This window comes from Xiphophorus couchianus, chromosome 6 (assembly GCF_001444195.1).
Source record: "Xiphophorus couchianus chromosome 6, X_couchianus-1.0, whole genome shotgun sequence".
In the NCBI taxonomy this organism is placed as follows: Eukaryota; Metazoa; Chordata; class Actinopteri; order Cyprinodontiformes; family Poeciliidae; genus Xiphophorus; species Xiphophorus couchianus.
The window spans coordinates 3,860,247-3,880,472 of NC_040233.1; the positions used below are offsets into that span (position 1 = coordinate 3,860,247).

Consider the following 20,226-nt stretch of genomic DNA (forward strand, 5'->3'; position numbering starts at 1 on the left):
CAAACTCCAAGCCACCCCTCTTACTGCTACCCCAATCACACTGCCGTCTACAGCGTTTAATTTCAATAGAAGACAGTTGGTAGTCAATTGAGAGACGAGATGTTGGAAGATAACTCCCTCACATCACATCCCTACACATTTAGCACTGTAGCACAAAAAACTTGATCACCAGACAGGCCATGTGAACCAGATATATGCTCTAGAATCAATGCAACTGGGATAATTACCATTAGCTACAATTGCTCAATATCGACGTTCCTAATTCCAGAAGCTTCACTCACCTCTAAATGCAGAATGCTTGAAACCTATACAGGGTTTCGCTCAGTGTGTTTGAAGCCTTTACTTGCCTCCCCTCTCTACAGGCTAAGCATTGTTTGTTTATTTTACTTAGGGATTTTTAAACACCAGTAGCAGTGACAGTTAAGATGGATTAAGCTAGGTTTATAGCTGGCACATTGAACTGGGTGCAATTGATGTACAAGTTGTTTTCTTTTTGTAATTTTCTGTGGGGAAACTGCTACTGTAGGGCAGATCTGCCCCTCTTCCAGCTTTTGCTGCACACTGCTGTTGAGATGGCTGAAAGGCCGCTACTGCATTCCGACCCTAATGGGCTCGAAACATGGAGTAGCAACGAACGACAGCAAAAGACAAAACGTTTCTGCCACTCGGGGTGAACCCAGCACACGAGACGCGACAGCAGGCTAGTGACGCAACTTTCTTGAGTCGCGTCACTGGCCTGCGGGAACTTCTACGCGTACAAACTTGAAATTCCACATGCACCAATTTTGCAAATGATTGTCGTGTACGTTTCTTAGGAAACGAAGGTAGAGGTAGCAACGTCGCCTCTAGATTGCCACACTTTGCAAGAAGGACTGGTTTGGAAATTATTTTCAGTTGTGAAAATAGAGAGTACAAACCATCAGTGCTATAAACAGTCACTGTTTGTCTGACTGGACACTTCAACTAATTAACATGCTAATATACACTTATTATACTTTTGACTTTCACTATAAAGAGCAGAACACTAAAAGTTATATTTTGAGCAACAAAATGCAAGTTATTACACAGGCCTGTTGCAATAAATCAATTAATTGCATGATGAATTAAAACGAGCTAAATAATTTATATAATTGATCATTTTTTCACTTTTCTCTCTCTGTTTCTACCAAAAACAAGATGACAAAAGTCTTCAGTCTGGTGCTTTGGTCTCAACTAGTCACTTTATTTTTTTTTAAAAAAGGACAATTTTGCTTACAGAGACTTCATAGTTCCTTTTATTTGTTGTTTTGTTTATTTATTTTGGATACTTTAAATATCTTCCAGTTCCAGTGCAAAATGATGTCAAAAACAACAAAATTATCGCTTATCGCAATAACTTCTGGGACAATTTATCGTCCAGTAAAATTTGTTTCCGTGACAAGCCTACTGTTCCAATCAAACTAACAAAATATAGATATATAGATTAATTGTAACTTTTGTGTTTTAGGTCAAAGAAATTAGATCGCTTGTTTTTTTGTTTTTGTTTTTTAATAAATACCAGAATGTTGTCAAAATATTGTATTTTTTTTATCAAGATTATCACACTGAGAACATCATACAGGCTCCTGCCTACGAGCTTGATTTGCTCTGGAATGCGTATCTCTGGAGTGAACCGCAGCGGTGAGAGTTGATACTGATCCTCAGCTTGATGCTTGAGGAGAAGCTCTTTGAACAAGTCGAGCTGACCTAGTTCAGTCTTTCTCTGCGGCCGCTCGAATCTGCTTTTACAGGTCAGCAAATAACGGCGTGACTCGATATGAAGACGTACGGAGAGAGCAGAAGAATCCGAACGATCACCCCTGCTGGTATGGGGGGGGGAGGGAAAACAAAAAACGGCCAAAACACACAGACACACGTAGATCCTTCAGATTGCTTTATAAAGTCTCTTTCCGAGAGCTCATCCATCTGGTTTATTAGCTTTTAAAATGAGAGGACAGTAAACGCTGACTGTAAATGAGAGAATTATAACATAAAAATGTCAAAGACGCTGAGGCCTTTACTGCAGTCTGGTGGTGCAAACAGGAGGTGAGGCACCAATGTAGCTAACTGCAAACAGGAAGCAGAACCAGCCCAAGGCAGAGGCCCCTGGCGTAGGCGGGAACAGGCCTGCAGGGGGCCCTCATGAGCAATTAACGTGAAATTATTTCATACAGATTAGAAAAATGTGTGTCTGTACAAAGTTTGCGTTATGAGCGCCACTCAAATGACTCATTTGTCATTCATCATGTCGTTTATCATTTATTGTGACACATTTCTTATCGCAATAAGAATTTTTGATTTATGGTTGTCACAATAAATTCTGATAAACGATGTTGAAAACCCCCACAAAGCTGTTCATATTGTTAGTTTTACCGTTTTTCTCCACTGTTTGTTCAATGACAGCTTCAATAAGCATCGATACGTTTGAAACTATGATTAAATGTAGTTACTGCATGATTCCAATCACACTTCCTTACGTGACTGGTGTCCTAACGAGGAATATTGTTACCTTCCTGAAACAACGACCCAAGTCATTTTTTGCAACGACAAAAAATAAATAAATAAATAAACAAATCCACCTCTTTCTTCCCAAAAGATGTTCTAGGCAACAAAAAGAAAAGTCATGTTTGGCAAGAAATGACTTGGTCTATTATTTTAGGAAGGTGGCGATGTTACAAATGGGAATGTTTTTCAAGAGCAGTGTTTGTTTTTGGGTGGCTATGATTGCTGTGTGATGCAGTCGCAGCCAGAAAAAAAGGATTTTATTGTCACTTTTATTGCAGTGGTACAAGAAAATATTGTGAAAAAGTCCATATCGCCCACCATTGGTTTATCAGCAAAACAAACATTAGGTGATGAAAACGACTCAACTTGTGATAGACTTTAACTATACACCAAAAGTGATTTTAAATGTAGCCTTTTGAACCGGATCATCAATAATTGCTTTGTTTATATTTCAAAATCCAATAGATTGCATTTTGTTTTGTTTTTTTAGCTTTTAGCTGCAAAGTTACAAGAATATAAAACTGTATTTTTCAATCGCCTTTTGTTTTTGTGTGTGTGTGTGTGTGTTTTTTGTTTTGCTGTTGTTTTGTGTCTCTCGCTCCTTGGTGGAGCCCCTGATAATCTCTCCCCTTCAAACTCCCAGCTTTTGTACAAACTCTAGCAATAAAAAAACAAAACAAAAAGAAAAACAGGATGCCACATTCATGCCAACAGCAACCTGCAGGAGAAAAAGAAAAAAAAATTGGCTGTGCCTGCCTGTCTTCCAGCTCATTTAAACCCATCTGATGATCTGCCCTTCATGTTTATCCTCAGAGGACAAACATTAGTTAACCCCTGAGCTTTGAGTAACGGGCTCTGGCCTGGGGAGGAGAGTGGGTGTGGAGTTGGTGGTGCTGATCGTCTCTGTGTGGGGAGCCCACTGGGACTCTCAGTGCTGCCGCCGCTGCATTGATTTACTCGCTGACACCAGAACTGATGAGGGATCAAGCTGGCCACGGTCCAGCAGAGGCAGATTGGATGGGGGGAGGAGAAGGGGGAGTGAGGTGAGGTGAAGCGAGGAGAAGCGGGCGAGGGTGGGCTTCTCCCCGGAGGGGGGCAGCGCTCCCCTCCCTCCCTTGTTGATGGAGAGGGCCCGCAGCGCACTTGTTAAGCCGTTGACCTTTAATACACACTTGTCATCTAATATGTTACACATGTGCGGAATTGATCCGGCGGGGCGCGCGCGCGCGTACTTGGGGGGCCACCGGCCCGACGCAGGTCGGTCGGCTACAGAGCAGCGCGCGCGCAAACCTCCTCCGGAGCGCATCATCTGCGTCCTCACGGTGACGCCCCCCACCTCCACCTCCACCACCACCTCTCCTCGCTGCCTTCCGTGGAGGGAAACCGAACCTCCTCAGCTGTGGGGAGGATAGGCGGGGCAGGTGGGGCATCCTCGCTCCGCTGGCGGGTGTGACAACAAGGACAATAGCAACAGGGACAAGTCCCAAAAGCCGCATCGGAAACACCGGGGGCGGGGTGTCATCACGGAATAACCCCTAACCCACCAACTGGGCTGTTAGTGGGTCTAATTAAGGAAAACAAAAGCGGGACCAGTTTCTCCCACTGAGACAATAAACATCAGGTAAACTGAAGACATGGAGTGGACTGCTCTGGTTCAGTTCTTACAGTGGCTCTCTTTCTTTTCTTTTTTTTTTTTTATTGAATTTTTCCTGTTATGTTGTCAGAAACCAAACAGTCTATTGTTTATACGCAGCAAACAAACAAACAACAAAAAAAGCAGATATTTCCACAAAAAAAAAAAAATCAAACGACATACCTTCTACAGCCAGGACCACAGGGACAACGAGGCTGCACACCCAAAGCAAGTAATCCATTGTCATAAACCAGGCGCTTGCAACATGGAGAAAGGTGTGCAGACTGGACGCCCCTCGGACGGACCGGAGACTCAAACGCAGAGAGCCGCGGCAGCAGCAGAGCTTTTTCTTCTCATGTCTTCAGCTGGGATTGGGGTGGGGGGGCGAGGAGACAGGGGAGTGGAGGGGATACGGGGTGTCTCAGAGCCCCGATCAAGCGCACAAATCCTCAATATAAAACCATGCAGGCTGGTGCCGTTATTACTCCTCCGGGGTGATGAATGTCGCGCCGCTTCACAGTCTCATTCTCTTTGTGTGACTTTACCGACAGCGAGCTCCGCTCCAGGGGCGCATCTCGGCGCCGAAGGCTCTCCCGGGGCCCGGGGGACAGGGGGGGGGGGGGCGAGGTACCAGAATCCCGGCGGGTGAAGTCCTCCACTGCGCAGAGGGACCCGAGAAGCGGCTTCCTGTCCAGCTCCGCCAGGATGGTGCTCCTCTGCGAGGGATGTGCGTCGGAATGGCAACAGAGACCGAAAGAGGGTGAAGGTGGGAGGGAGGAGGGGATGGGGGAGGGCAGCAAGGCAGACATAATTAGTCCCATGCTTCCTTTCAAGACTTTCAAAGTAAGAGCACACAAATAACAAAAATAAGAATAATAATTAATGCATTATCTGAAACAAACTTACTGTGCAGGTCCCCCTTCCAATTTTTTTTGCTGTATGCTGCTGGCCAGCTGGCTGAAAGAAAGAATGTAAACTGCTGTTTAGAAATATTTTCTTCCCAGTTGGAAAGGTAAATTTGTGTGAAAACTTCCCTACAACGATATTTTATTTATATATCACTTTAAAAAAAACCTGCTTTGACTGTGCTGTACGTACAAACTTCAAATGATGGATGTAGCTGGTGTTTATTTGTAATTGGGCATCAAACTCCCAGTGCACCCAAGTTATTTGATGGGGTTATAAAGACCACAACTATCAGAAAGCAACTAAAATCCTCAAATACTTTAGACTTTCCCTAATAATGCTTGTGACTGCCTATTTTACAGCGAGGTGCCGTTTGTAAAGGTTTTTTAAAAAATAACAGCAAATGTTTTGACTTATTTAGCCTGTGGTGCTATACTGTCAGCATGTTTTTCATTTTTCTAAATGTTACAATTCCAAGCTAAATATTTAACACTCATTATTTTGTTTACAATCTAAATATTTAACTTGCGAATTCAGCATTTAGATACCAAGCTAAAGGTTTAGGTCTGAGCTAAATGTTTAATTTCCTAAGCAAATATTTATTTTCCAAACTAAGTATTTAGCGCTGACCTAAATATTTAGCTAGCAAGCTAACCTAACTAAATATTCAGATTAGTTGGCTAGCTAGGTTAGCTTGCTAGATTGCAAGCTAAATATTTAGGTTGTGAGTTAAATATTTAGAGATGTGACATTTATAAATGTATTAATGACATGGTGAAAATATGGCATTTTTGGTTTACTTAGCACGTCATATGGGGGAAAATGGTTTCAAAGTTTGTCTTTTTTTTTTTACTGTGAAACTCTAGCTTTGCGGCAAAAGAAGAAGAAACAAACTCCCCCACCCAGGATCAGATATAAGCCACTTCATCATAACCAAAGATGCCGTAGCTTAACAAAGTCTGACGTCACTGATTGGAAAATAAGGCTTTTACTTTGTAGTGAAAACCCCCGAACTTCCGTTCGTGTCCAAGCTCTTTAAACCGAGCTCGACGCAGCCGTGTGCGCGCGTGGAAAGTGGGTGCAGGACAAAAGAGTGTTAAGGTGGGAGGAAGAGGAGGTGGCGGCGAAGGAGACTTGTTAGCGTGCCCGCAGACTCGTACCTGCCAGGCGGCCGCCGCTGCGCTTAACATCGGCCTGAAGGTTGCGCGCAGCGCCGCTGCAGCGCCGATCGATGGTGGCATTAAATGGACTGCGGTCATACCGGCGGAGAATGTCAGCGAGAGCCGTGAACAGACAGCGCGTCCCGCGGGTTATTGAGTGGCCCGGGTGGCTGATACTCCATAATAACCATCTGATTTGAGCTCAGCCACACTGGATTTAACAGAAGCAAAACCCGCAGATTTCACTTAGTCTCAGCATGAACCGCCGCTATGGACGTAATTGGATATTAGGAGGGATAACAAAAAGAAGGAATGGGTTGAATCGTTTTACAGCAGTCAGTAAACTTTTAGCAGGGCTTCTGGTAGCCATGTCAAGATTTGAGTTTTAAACTGCAAATTATATGATACTGTTTATTAGATTAAAAATCATTTAAAAGTGATTCCAGACCATGAAGTGAATCAGTGATGACCCTTTCTTACCTGTTGCTGCACACTGCTGGTCAACTGGCTGAAAGAAGGCTACCTAACCTCACCCAACAGTTTTTCTCAGATAATGCTGTTTTAAGTTGTCCTTACCTGTGCACTGCTGGTAAGGCTGTAGCCAGCTGGTCAGCTGGCTGTTAGGACGACACTTCAGGTGCATTCATGCCACCTCTAGCCCACTTTATCCAAACTATTTCATTTGTCTAGAACGTCCAGTTTATTTGGTGTCGATGTGCAATTGAACTTTGATCCCATCCAAAAAAGTGAACTCTGGTCCTACAAACCTACGTCTTTGTTTGGTTGAAGTGAACTCTTGGTGCGGTTCCAATGCATGTGTGAATGCTAAGCACACGAGGAGACTGGAGACCGCTCCAAAAGCAAGAAGCGCGCTGCAACGCAGGGCATTGTGGGTAAATACAACCAAAACACATGCATGAGTCTAGCATTAATGGGAGAAATGGCTCATAGATTTTTGCCAAAGACAAAAGAAAAATCCTTCAACAGCTAAAATCTGGCGCCACTCCATTTTTGTCACAACTGATGACATAGAAGCTAAAGGCCCCCCCAACACCCTCAGATGTACGTCTCTCCACGGAGGTCCGCCAGACATGTCGTAGAAAGGTACATTTTTATGACGGCATACACGTCCTCAATGTCGCACAGTAAACTCCTCGGTGGGAAACAGTGTTCCCATCAAACTGTTTTGTATGTGACACCAAGCAGATAAAAATTGACAAAAGGTTGAGAGTCAGTGCAAAAAGCCCCAAGGAGGTACAGCGGCTACACTGTCCCTCTGTACAATGCTAACAGGTGTGCGGTGGCTGCCGATGGAGAAGAAGTGGGGCAAGGCCTCCACCTCGCTCACCAAGCTTGCTGGAATCCATTCAGAGTGTGGAAAATGAAGGCATTTTGTCATGGGAAATGTAGGCAATCGGTACACTTGACTATAAAATCTCAGCTGTCCACGGACAGTGTTCACGAAGTCTGCACTGCTCACAGAACACACACAGTACGCCCGAGTACATGGGAGCCTTATGTTGAGCGTTCTGCTTAGTCTGTGGCTAACCCAGATGCCAATTGTTTTTACAAACGGGTCAGTTTGAGTCACTGTTGTCATGCAACCAGTGACTCCATCTTCTACCTAATCAGTGACCCATGGTTTCCTAAGGTCACGTGTTCAACCTGGGTTTCCACGGTCAGTACCCCAGCATTTTAGGTTCTGAAAAATGGTCTGGTACCACATTACCATTATCAGGGAGAAGCCCTTATAACTGAGTAGAGCTCAGCGAAAAAGGTCCATTAGTCATGTAATGTGGTATTAGGAAAGCTACCAGAGCTAGCTGATAAAAATAACCACCCTATATCAGTTTCTTAAAGGGGCAGTATTATGTAAATTCAACTTTCTTTAGCTTTACGTCATGTTATGATGTTATTCCCTCATCAGAAACATACCTGGAGCATTGCCTTGATTGTTTTCATGCATGTTTGAGAAATCCTTGAGTTTCTAGTGGCAACCATTCAGCTGTGCAAAAACTCCTGGGTGGACCTAGCGTGCCTTCGAGGACTTAGCTTCTCCTCAGAGCTTCTGTTTCCAAGCTTCCGAGCTGCGACTTTACAGAGCAACCCTTTCCTGACACTCCCCCATCAGCTCCTTCAGACTAGCCAGCAGCAATTAGCAAAAACCTGGTGGACCTGTGCATCTGCTGAGCTCGTTATAGGAGCTACTTCTCAGTGCAACGCTGGTAAAAACGTTAAAGGGTTAACAGAGGAACCATGTTGTGATGATTTCCTGAAGGTGGAGTTTCAGAGACAGAGTTTCTTAAAGAAACAAAGGCCCAATTTTAAGGCGTTAAATTATGAAGTCAAATTTCTTTTAAGTTGTATTTTATTTATAGCAATTTTTTTTATAACTGAAGGTCACAGTTACTTGATAAAATGGATTGTTTTACCCTACATAGAGTCGTAGTATGCTATTCGACACATTAACCATGTTTATTTCAAACTAATCATTTTAGTATGTTTTTATTGAAAAATAAATAAATGTCATACTTATATGCTGTTGAGCTATTGTTATTGAGATATTGCAATGTGATTTTATGAGTTTATTTTAAGAGCAGGAGGACATTGTATTTAGAACTGTGTCTACAGTGACACTCTGGTATTTTAACTCTGACTTATCATCCAGTTGAGACTCATACCAGCCCCTGCCTACAGCTCTGTGCCAACAGACACACTTTCCTGGAGAGGATCATATTTGTCTTTGAGCAGTTTATGAAACAGGACCCAGTTTACCAGTCTACCAGTGGTGGTACCCTCTCAGCCCTGACAGACACTTCCCTCATTAGTTCTTGTCATACTTTGACCTTTCGCAGTCTCCGTCTCACATTCTCTCCCTTCTGGCTCCCTTTTCCACCAGATCCCAAAGCCTGATCTTTTGTCCCTTGTTGGGCTCCAGAGGAGCGTGTGTGTGTGCGTGTGTGTGTGTGAGCTGGTAGTATAGCTCTCAGCTCAGGGACAGGGCTCCCCTTCACACTTCCAATTCATCTGTCTGTGAGCCTCTGTTCCCACTGAGTCTCCACACAGGAACACACACACGCAGAGTCCAACCTCTTCCCAAAAGGAAAAAAAAACAGCTTGTGATGTCCCCCCCCCCTGTCCCCAAGCTTCAGACACACACTTCCAAACAGTCTCCCCCTCCCCACCCCGCCGTCCTCACCTCCCTAACTTCCTTTGTCTCTCAGGCTTTGTGTTCTAATTAACTGCAGTTCAGCTCCCAGCAGGACAGGGTCAGCCCGCGCCACTGAAACCACTGACGGACAGCTCTTTTTAACCAGCAGAAAAGAGGGGGGAAAAAAGAGGAGGAGGAGGAGAAGAAGAAGAAAACAGCTGTCATCAGTACAGTCATCATGACCAGGTGATATTAAACGCTGTCTGCTGCTGCTGCACAGTTCTTTCTAATTAGTCTTTTTTAATAGCCCCCACTGACGGCTGATTGCTTGTTTGTGTGTGTTTTCTAAGAAGCTCCTCGGAGACCCACGGCGAATCGGACATTTTTTTTTTTTTTTTTTTTTTTTTTACAAATCTACTTTTGAATTCATCTTTCAATCCCCCTGGTATCTCGGAAAAAAACACAGCGTGTGGAATGTTTCTAATTAATGGCTCAAAAAGCCAATATAAATCCAATCTCAACCCCTTTTGTTGCGTTTGTTTCTCACTCTTAATAAACTTCCATTTGATTTATTGCTGAATATAGACGAGGGGGGGGGGGAATGTATTTGCAGGAGTGGTAGAGATATGGAGAATTGCAGGAGCACACTTGCAAATGGAGAAATTTAGAAAAGGATCAAACTTTTAACTTTAGAACCTTTGCCTAGTGGGGAACAATACCATTTTAAGAAAAAAAATTATTGTTTTGTCCAATATCCCACAGCTTTGGGACCCTGGCCAGGGGGAGCTTACTGATAAATATGGCGACAAAGTCACTAAGTTAGCAACAGTGGGATGACAGTGAAAGGTTTGTTTTGAAAATAACCTTTTTAGCAGCTATTAAACATAGTCTTTTCTTCTTCTGTTTTGAAAAATAGTGTTTTTTATTGGTCTGTTATATTCTAACTCAGAAGATCATGTTTTCACTACCTATAAGTGGAAAATCCTAGATTACAGAAATAAAGGCTTTCAAACATCCATCTGTCTGTTATTAACCAATCTGCTGGGGGTTTGAGATGACTGTGCAGACACACACAGACACACACACACACACACACACACACACGCACACAAAGTAAAGACCATAGCACAGGAGTATTTTCTGTAGCTGCATTTCCATTGAGCATTATGCAAATTGAAATGATGAAAATACATTTGCTCAACAGAACACTGCAAATTTTGAAAAATAAATAAAAAATTTTTGATTAAAAAGCTTTTTTCAGGAGGATGAGGTGGTTTTTCAGCCATATTGGATTTCTCCCCCCCGCATCACACGGGTCGTCACGTGATCAGCAGCCGGATCCTGCTGCAGGCGAAGATGCTGAAGAAGACAACAGGAAGTGTTAAGAGGGTGACGGTTTGTTTTTGTTTTGTTGTTTTTTTTCTGGCTCACAAACATGAAACAGTTCATGAAAGGTTGTGTGTCATTTGAACGCGTTGAATTTATAGCTCTTCTTTAAAAAGTGGGTCTCATTTCAGACAACAACGAGACCCACTACAGAGAGGAGATTCTGCAGCTCACTCAGTGGTGTTCAGCCAACAACTTGGTGCTGAACACAGGGAAGACCAAGGAGGTCATTGTGGATTACAGAAGGTCCAGGAGGACGGCTCACACTCCCCTTCTCATAGATGGAGAAGTGGTGGAACGTGTGGACAACATCAAGTTCCTGGGCCTCCACATCACTTCTGACCTCTCCTGGAACACAAACACCTCCCACCTGGTGAAGAAAGCACAACAAAGGCTCTTCTTCCTCAGGAAAGTGAGACGGGCTGGACTTTCCTCACGGCTGCTCGTGAACTTTTACAGGGCGACGATCGAGAGCATCCTCTGCCTCAACATGACTGTGTGGTATGGTAGCTGCACAGCATTGGAGAGGAAACAACTGACACGGGTGGTGAGAACAGCACAAGGCATTGTGGGATGCCCCCTCCCAGACCTGGACTCCATTTACACAGGCCGGGTCAAGAAGAGAGCTGGATCCATAGCCATGGATTCCAGCCACCCGGGCCACAGACTGTTTGTGCCGCTGCCATCAGGCAAGCGGTACAGGAATATACGGACTACAACAAATAGACTGAGAAACAGTTTCTTCCCCACAGCCGTCAGAGCCATTACTCCCTGCCGCCCCCCCTCCCACACATATCATAACCTCGCAGTCACACATACATATCCCCCACCCCCACACAGCCATATTGTTCTGCACTTTGCACTGTCACATTATCTGTACTTTGCCATAATTGGACCTGCTGCTACTTCTTTGGTGTGGTTGAGTGCCTTTAGTTAATTTAGTTGTATATATTGTTATTATTATTATTGTGTGTTTGCTTATTTTTACTGTATATATTTGACCTTTTGCACAGGAGCTGCAATGGAAATTTCGTTGAATTCTGTTCAATGACAATAAATGCTATCTAATCTATCTATCTAAAATAGACGACTACAATTTTCCTAAAGTGCCGCTTATGTAGCCTCTCCCATGTAGGCGGGGCCTGTCACTAAATCAGGCACTGATGTCTCCTGTGATGGTTGATGAACCTAGCGTCATGTAGCTGTATACATCCATTACTTATCATGGGAAAAAACAGCAACTGTGAGAAATTGTGTTTTCCCGACAATAGCAGAATATAGACAAAGATTTGTAATGGAAACAGCAAGTGCTTAAGAAAAAGTGTATCATTAATGAGGGTAGAAGCTTCTTCATTGGCTTCATTAAGTTGAGAAACACAACTAAACAGTTTATCTCTGGGCCTGTAGTGAAACGTATAGGCTAGACAGACTATGCTGTTCCCATGTAATGTTACATATTTAAATTAATTGCTGGTAATTTCCTCTGAATTTTCTGCTCATCCCTCACACGTCAGATGTAACAGCAACCCACAGTGTGTGCTTCATGCTGCCTCCTTTGTTTTTGTTGTGCTCCAGTGATTTCATCCCATCACCAAGTGCAGACCAGGTGCATTTTGGGTTATTCTTGTCGTGTGGGCAAAAAATTTCTTGTCTCAAAGTGATCCAGTGTTAATGAGAGGAAGGGAAAAAATGTGTCCTTCTGTGGCCAAGGACTAGAGAGCGTTAACATTTATGCATGTACAACTACCACTATTATAATTGGCATGCATAAAGGAATTTGTGGGAGTGGGGTAACCAAAACTGTCTCTGATCCAGGGGCGCTCAGGCTTTTAAATGCAACCCTGACCTCTGCTGTCAATACTTTGTAAAACTCCTCCTCTACAGAATGAGAATTCATAATCATCATTCATCTCTTCTGCTCTCTCCAGCTCAGTTATGCTTTTTTTGTTTGTTTGTTTTGTCACCAGGGGTGTCAATAAATTTCTTGCCGTCTGCACCAGGGTTATAAAAATTCTGGGTCTTTCATTATAATTTAGTTTTATTTTGTTGTGACTTTGTCTAACCCAGTTTTAATCATTTTAGTGTGTTTGCTTCTTTTTAAAAGGTTATTAATTAAATATTGTTTAGTTTAGTTTTCAGTTATAGTATACTACTTGTAGTAGTTACCAGTACTATAGTAACTAGTGCTACTTACCATAACTAATGAAAACCAAACATTTACATGTAATTCATATTTTAAAAACTAGCAAACACACTCTAAAATTATTATAACTAACTGAATTAGACAAACACAAAGTCACAATAACATAAAACTCACATAGTCACTAGTTATATTATAACTAGTAGTAGTTACTAGTTATTTGGTAACTAGTAACTACTACTATATACTAGTTGTTGCTACTAGTATATCGTAGTAACAACAGAATTCAAAAAGGTCAAGTATTGTGATTATGTATACATTGATTGGATATTGAACACTCAGCAGAAGATGTTGTTTTTCTCGCAAATTTTTCTGTCGCCATTTTGGGGACTACAGTAGAGTAAGGAGGATTATGGAGTGCCTTAATTTGCTAGTGTAGGGAAACAAAAATCAATTTCACATCAGTTCAAAAAGCCAATAAACAGATTCATAAACACAGAACACATATTAAAACTGTATCGTTTTAATATAGTTTCGTTTTTTAACCGCATATAGTTCCAGTTACTCATTGTTTTTCCCCATTTAATTGCCGTTTTTATTTATTTGAGTTGACGACATTTAAGGTTTTGCTATTTTGCTAGTTTTGGCTAGCTGTAATAGCGTTGGTCTGTATGCCAAACTCATGCAAAGACACATGAATGTGTCTAGACAGCAAAAGGGGGGAAAAGGCTTATGAAATATTCCCGAGTTCATCCATGCTCTGTGTTCAGATGTTACCTCAGCAGAAGAAGAAAAAAGGTCCCCAGCTCAGACAGGATCAACAGGCAAGCTTCACCCCAAAGCTACACTGACGTCACCAGCGGGCCGGCTGGACCGCGCTGGCGCGCGCCTCTGTAGCCGCTCTGGCAGGTGGAATAAAGAAACGCCGATCCAGAGACTCTGACCATCCAGCAGCAGAGAGACCAGTTCCTAAGCTGCAGCAGGGGGCGAGAGGAGGTAGGAGAGGAGGGGGGAGATACATATTTCACAGAGCGTGGAGCAAAGTCCCGAGGAGCCGGGTGGAGGGAATGAGAACTAGCTGAGAGAGACCGGAATGTTAAGTTGACAAGAAAGGGACAACAGAACATCTCCACAAAGCTGCGTGTGTATTTTGAAGTGTGACCGGTTCGACTCGTGCGCGTGCAGCTTCGTGCGCATGCGGCGCTCGCGGATTTATCTTACACACGTGCCGCTGTTTCTTTTTTCATTTAAAAAAAAAAAAAAAAAAAAAATCAATATTACATGAATTCAGCAAGCTCCTAATCCTCGGAGCTTAAGTTCTTTGCATGTTATATGTTCCTCCCATGCAACACCTAAATATATAAAATGATTGATTTTATTTTTTTTTAAAAAAGGGCAAAATCCATATTCATTCTACATATTCATAATTTAGTATAATTACAAACTGAAAGGCCATGGCTGGGGAAGAACGCAGTTGGGGGTCGGGCTTTCTGTAAGTTAATCAAAGGAATCTGTTTTTATAAGATTCTCTTTCAGGCCACAGGCTTAACAGAATATGCCCTGAATGCATGTTTAAAATGAGTCTATTCCTCTTTAAATCCAGAGAAATACCGAAGCTAAACTCGAGCACAGAACGATAATAAACCATCGTGTACAAGCTGTCAGGCATCCTTTGATCTCCTCTCATGTAAAACTTAGTTTGCAGTCACAATTTCATTTTCCTTCAGAGCTTTGAGGACCTTTTCTTTTTTTTTTTATCCTCCGCTTGATGGAAACCGATGGTAAAGTTCATATCATGTTGCGCCCAGAATAAAGTCTCCCACCATTTCGTCAAGCTGTCATAAAAAGACAATCTGTCATGTTTTAAATCGGCCCTGGGAAGTCGGCAGGGGTCTTTTTTGTGGAGCTGCTCGCATCACTGTCGAGAATCAGATTCAACTCAATGCCTCTCGTCTTGTGTTATGCTGAAACTTCAGTTTAGTTTTTTGCTGTACTTCATTTGCCCATTGGATAGGCCTACAAACTTTAAGTCAGTTAAAATTAGAAAAACCTGTTTAGTTTGTGGAAAGAGTCAAACTGAAAAAACCTGAAAAGCACTTCTTCGTGCGCCTCATCAGATTATAATATTTTGACTATTCTTCACAAACAATGTTGCGAGACGAGACTCTAAAAACACGTGTTATGTGGGTTCATGCTCTGAGTTCCACAAGTGGTCAAGAACCAATCAGAAAATAGGTCAGGCTGCTGTTAGTTGGAGTCACTCCTACAGGATTTGGCTTAGTAAATCTGCAAAAGTGTATTGGTACTGTCCTGCTGATACATCGACCGCACCACTACATATCCAGAATGACGAAAGTAGCGCAAACGAAGTATTATTTCGTTTTTCTACATTACAAAACAGAAATTGTGCGAGTTCGTGCAAGGATTCAATCTCCACATTACGTTATGTCATGGTACGCCACGCAGGCGCTTTGCTACGTTGACAAAAATTCAACTGCAGGGCAATTTTCTGATTCATTTTGATTGAACTTTCATCATTAACACAACAGATGGTAAATGTCAGAGCCTTCGTTACGAAGGCCACACCTTCCTCCCAGTACACTGGCACTGCACAAAACAGTTCCAGAAACTATACGCTTCGCAGGTGTGACAGCTGTCATGTTGTTTCTTTTCAGAACTTTGGTTCAGATACATCCACAAACACAACTAAAACAGTTTGGATATATAAAAACAAGACAAATGAAAAACATATCTTTATTCTTTTTCAGCAGGGACTGATGGTGGAGTTGGATAACCGGGAGGAGGAGATGAATATGAAACGCTGTGAACAGAGCTGAAGCTCGTTGGGTTCGGCGGTGAAGCGGAATGTGGTGAGGGTTGATGTGACAGACAGAGACAGGTGACCGTTGGTACTACTGATATTTTTAAAGTAAAATGTTCATCCATCCATTTTCTGTTCACCCTTTGTCCCTAATGGGGTCGGGAGGGTTAAAGTAAAATGTTTCTCTGCTAAATAAAATAATTTCTTATATCATCAACATAAGTTGGTTTTTTTTTCTCGTTGCTTCATGATGACTTTAAAAATAACCTTTAAAAAGAGGATTACAAATGGATCAAATGCAGCTCTGAAATATAATCTATGTTCAACAGTAAAATCCATCTTGCATCCTCTTTAGCCTGGAGGATCTGGTACGTAAAGTTTCCAATTTAAACCAAAATGGGCTTGGTTCCACGAGAAGCTTTGGAAACATTTAATCTGCACTTGTAGATGTCAACATGCATTTCAGAAGGATTGTAAATCTCATTCAAGAATTTCACACCATCCAGTTCCGTCTTTATTACGCCTCCTGTGCTTTAGGTCCAAACTTTTAATTCAACCACAAACTTTAATGTATTTTTGATTGGATTTCATGTGAGGTTGACACAGATTTTCATTTTCATCTGGACTTTGGGTCATAGGTCTGGACTTTGACCAAGCCAATCCAAGACTTGAACTAAACCGTCCCGCTGTTTGTCTGGCTTGCGTCGTTTACCTGCTGGAAGATGAACCGCCACCACAATGTCTGACGAACAGGATTCCCACAGCATAACGGTTCCAACTTCAGATTTCATACTGGCGTGTTGTGTTCAGGAAGATCTGTTAGCTTTCCACCCACATATAGGATTCTGCATGCAGCCCATAAAGTTATATTACTAACCGTGTTTCCATCAATGGTTTTAAGGCGCACTTTGAAGTATCCCATGAGAAAAGGTTGATGACATTCAAAATAACTAACTTGATTTTGAAATTTAAAACTTCATTGTAGCTTTTAGTGTTTTTTTACTCGTTAAAGGGGAGATGGAAACAAACTTGCTGAACACGTTACGATGTGGTGAACATCTGCTTCACATGACTGACTAGCTTTTTCATAAAAAAACATCGTCAGTGCCAGTTGATGTGACGAAATAATTACAACTTGGCAGACAGCAACACATTATTAAAAGCCTCTCCCCCTTTTTTCTGAGATGTGAGGTCCAAGATAGTCTGGTCAAAACCACCCCGTGGTTCTACGTTTAACTTCGTACAAAGACCCTTGACTCTTGAGAAACAGTTGCTTCCTGGAGGTGTGGACTCTGCTTAAGTTTTAAATTTTACCCTACAGCTAACGTTTAGCTGTGACGTTTGCAACGCGACAGTCCGATGCTATGAAACTTACCCGAAATTGCCTGAGCTGTAAACAAGCACCTCCCACTGCGAAGAGGGAAGTGGCGAGCCGATCAAGATGGCTGTTAATGTTAGTCAATATTTGGAAGTGTGGCCAACACAGACTGAACAGATTCGTTCGCTTCCTCCACTGCCATTGCTAAAACTACAGGAAGACTACAAAGAGAAAAATCTATGACATTGTTCAAAACTTCTCCTTCTACTCGCCTTTTTATCCTGGTTGAAATTCTACCAGAAAAATTCATTTCAATGGGAGAAAATCCAGACGGGTCCCTAAAAGGAGATGAGAATCGTGTGAAATTGCAACTCCCAGGCAAAGTTCATGCTAGATTACAACCTCTACATCATGTTTACAGCCAACACCTGATAAAATGACCTTGAGTAACCTGGGGGATTCGCTCCAAACCAGTAGATGGTAACACACCTAATTTGCATGTTCTTTTTTCCCCCCCAAAATTCACTGACAATTGGATGGAAACATACTGATGTCTGACCAGAACATCTTCCTCCATGTGTTTATGATACTTGACTCCCTGATTTCCCACTGGTGGAAGATACTTCAAAGTACTAATCCCTAGAAAATACACTTAAGTCTATGTTTATAACAGGATTCATACTGAAAAAGGTTTGTGGCTATGAAAACATTTGCACGCCACAATACCTAACCCTGTGACGAACTCGTGCCGTGGCTGTTATTCATAAACTAATCGTTACTTCTGGCGCCTGTTTGGTCTGCTCTCGCAACAAACCGAGTCACGTGACCGACCTGCAGCCAATTAAACTAATTATCCGCGAGGCTCTCCAGCAGAAAAACGATCTGCCAACAAACACCAGGAAGTAAACTTTGCGCGGGGTGAGACTGACGGATAATGAGGGGAGAAAATAATAATAATAATAATCAAGAGGGATTTATTCGAATGATTTTACATATATTTACATAACTGTCAAAATCTTTCTGGGTTTCCTGTTTGCTGCTGCTACGAGGCCAAAATAAAGAGTCCTCGCTGATTGCAGAGGAAATCCTACATGATTGTGCTCAGACGAAGAAGCCGCCTGTTGGATACTGCCGGAGGGCAAAGGCACTGCCGGGCTTCTGGCAGACGCCTGTCACCGCGCTGTTCGGAGCGCCGCCGATTGATTATGATGTTGGTGTTGGTTTGAGTTTGTCTCCCGGCGTCACCGACTCCGCGAAGCTGTCAGCGCCGGCGAGGAGCTCCAGGTGAGGGCGCGGAGCTCCACCGAGCGCCGCCTGCACACTTCCTCCGACTTCCACCCGGCTAATGAGTGGAAAGCTGTCAGTTATTGTGGAGGACTCTCAGGATGGAGGGCTGGTGGTGGGGAGGGAGGGGAGCCTTTCAGGACGGCGGGCAATCGAAGGCACAAATACTCGTGAAATAATGAGCGCTCATCCATGAAGTGAGGCAATACACAGCAAAAACGAGTTAAGACAATTTCATTTTCAGCGGGCACAGACACTTCCCCCCCCCAGCAGAAGTCTAATTCTTTTTTTTTTTTCCTTCAGAATTATTCACAGGAGGCGTTATTGATGATTCGCCACATTCTGCAATTTTCCCACCATTCTCCTCTTCCATTATTCATCCACCTCTACTTTTTAATCTCCTGTGAGCTGACTCAGAACTCCGCTTCCATTTGCAGACTGTTCCTCCTCCATGCTCATGTCTGTAGCATTGATTAAATGGACCCCAGTGGGCTGTGGGGGATTACATTGGGGTCTATTTGAAATGGCATTTCTACAGTGTTTTTCCCATTACTGAGCATACTATTGGAATTTAGATAAACCAGAGTGTGGGGGGGTTCTGGGTATGGCTTTAGCTGATTTCTGAGTTTATTTGGGCCCAGTCCACATGGGTTCTGTTTGCTGCAATTTAACAATTACAAGCTTTGGTGTGTTTGTTAATTTTCTGCTCTCGCATCCCTCACCAGCCTTCAGCGCCAGCAGAGCGAGTTCCCAGCAGGAAGAGGACGGGGAAGGCAGGAAATAATAGAGACAATTGTTTTTCATGAGCCGAGACGGAGAGAAGACACAATCAAACGGGACGGAGACGAATTGGGTAACGAAGGACGGGGACTGGGAGATGTTGCTCAGTTATGTAAACTATTTTTTATTATTATTTAACAGCTCGTTAGTAAAAACCGAGGCGTCTTGTGAAGCTGGTTTGTCTACAGTCGAACCAGGTAAAAACCTTGTCAAGGTTCACTTTGTTTAATCAAGAAATGCAAATATGTTGATGCCAGTGGAAGTTTTTTGACATGAACAAGACAATGTGCCACGCAGGGCCCAGTCCTACCAGAGGGCAGCATATAAAAAAAACAAACTAAAAACATAACTCAAAAGTTATTTTGTATTTATTATTTGCTGCTCCACTCAGTTAGGAGGGGGGGGGGGGGGGGTTCCTGTGTTGCGCCAGATGTGATAAAACTATTGATTTTGAACTTCAGCTGGATAATGGCGTTGAAGTTGGTGTCTGATTTGAAGCACCCAACACAGTGCTAAGCTAAACTGCTATGTCACTGGCTATGTTTCCATTACTGATGTGCACAAAACGTTGTGGTTATTCTGCTAATGTAAAAAAAAAAAAAAACAATCTCCCTATAGCAGTGTTTCCGATAAATAACAAAATGCAATTAAAATCACAGTTGAATATGTTTGTTCATGTTACAAGTCACTAACAAGTGTGGCTGTGACAAATTTAAACACCCTCATGAATATCTTCATATTTCAGCCACAAGCACTCAACACCAGAGGAGACATTGGCAGCTTGTTCATTCATTGGAGCAGCAAGCTCCGGCGTTTTGGTACATTGTAGTCAGAGATAGGTTCTGTAGGTTTCTCAGTTTTGTTTCATTTTCTTTCTCTTTCTGCAGGTCTAGAGGCAGACTAACAGGGTGTTGACTTATGTTCTCTCTGTGCTTCTTTTTCTCCTGTCTTCTTCTTCTTCTTTCCCTCTGGACCTTTTTCCCATCTTTCTGCCTTTCTTTTCCGTCTCTGCGTTTATTACATTTGGAAAAAAAACTACAAAAAAAACCTAAGCAATTTCTAATGAAGTGGAGAGTGGAGCATCATGGTGAAGGCTGCAATGCTCCGTTTGTGAAAGTAAATTT

The 20,226-nt window shown here is 42.7% G+C and overlaps 1 protein-coding gene and 1 long non-coding RNA gene across 2 annotated transcripts in view; one reads left to right on the forward strand and one right to left on the reverse strand.

Moving 5' to 3' along the window:
• The window catches only part of ephb3a (eph receptor B3a), a 66,717-nt gene extending 61,800 nt beyond the window's left edge, over positions 1-4,917 (reverse strand). The window contains exon 1 of the mRNA XM_028020627.1: positions 4,340-4,917. Coding sequence (XP_027876428.1) covers positions 4,340-4,403 — 64 coding nt within the window. The 5' untranslated portion in view covers positions 4,404-4,917. The remainder of the gene's footprint in view (positions 1-4,339) is intronic.
• Positions 4,918-17,939: 13,022 nt separating this feature from the next.
• Positions 17,940-19,755, forward strand: LOC114146075 (uncharacterized). Its single transcript, XR_003595839.1, has 2 exons — positions 17,940-18,322; positions 19,048-19,755. It is a non-coding gene; the product is annotated as an uncharacterized LOC114146075 (long non-coding RNA).
• Positions 19,756-20,226: the final 471 nt, after the last annotated feature.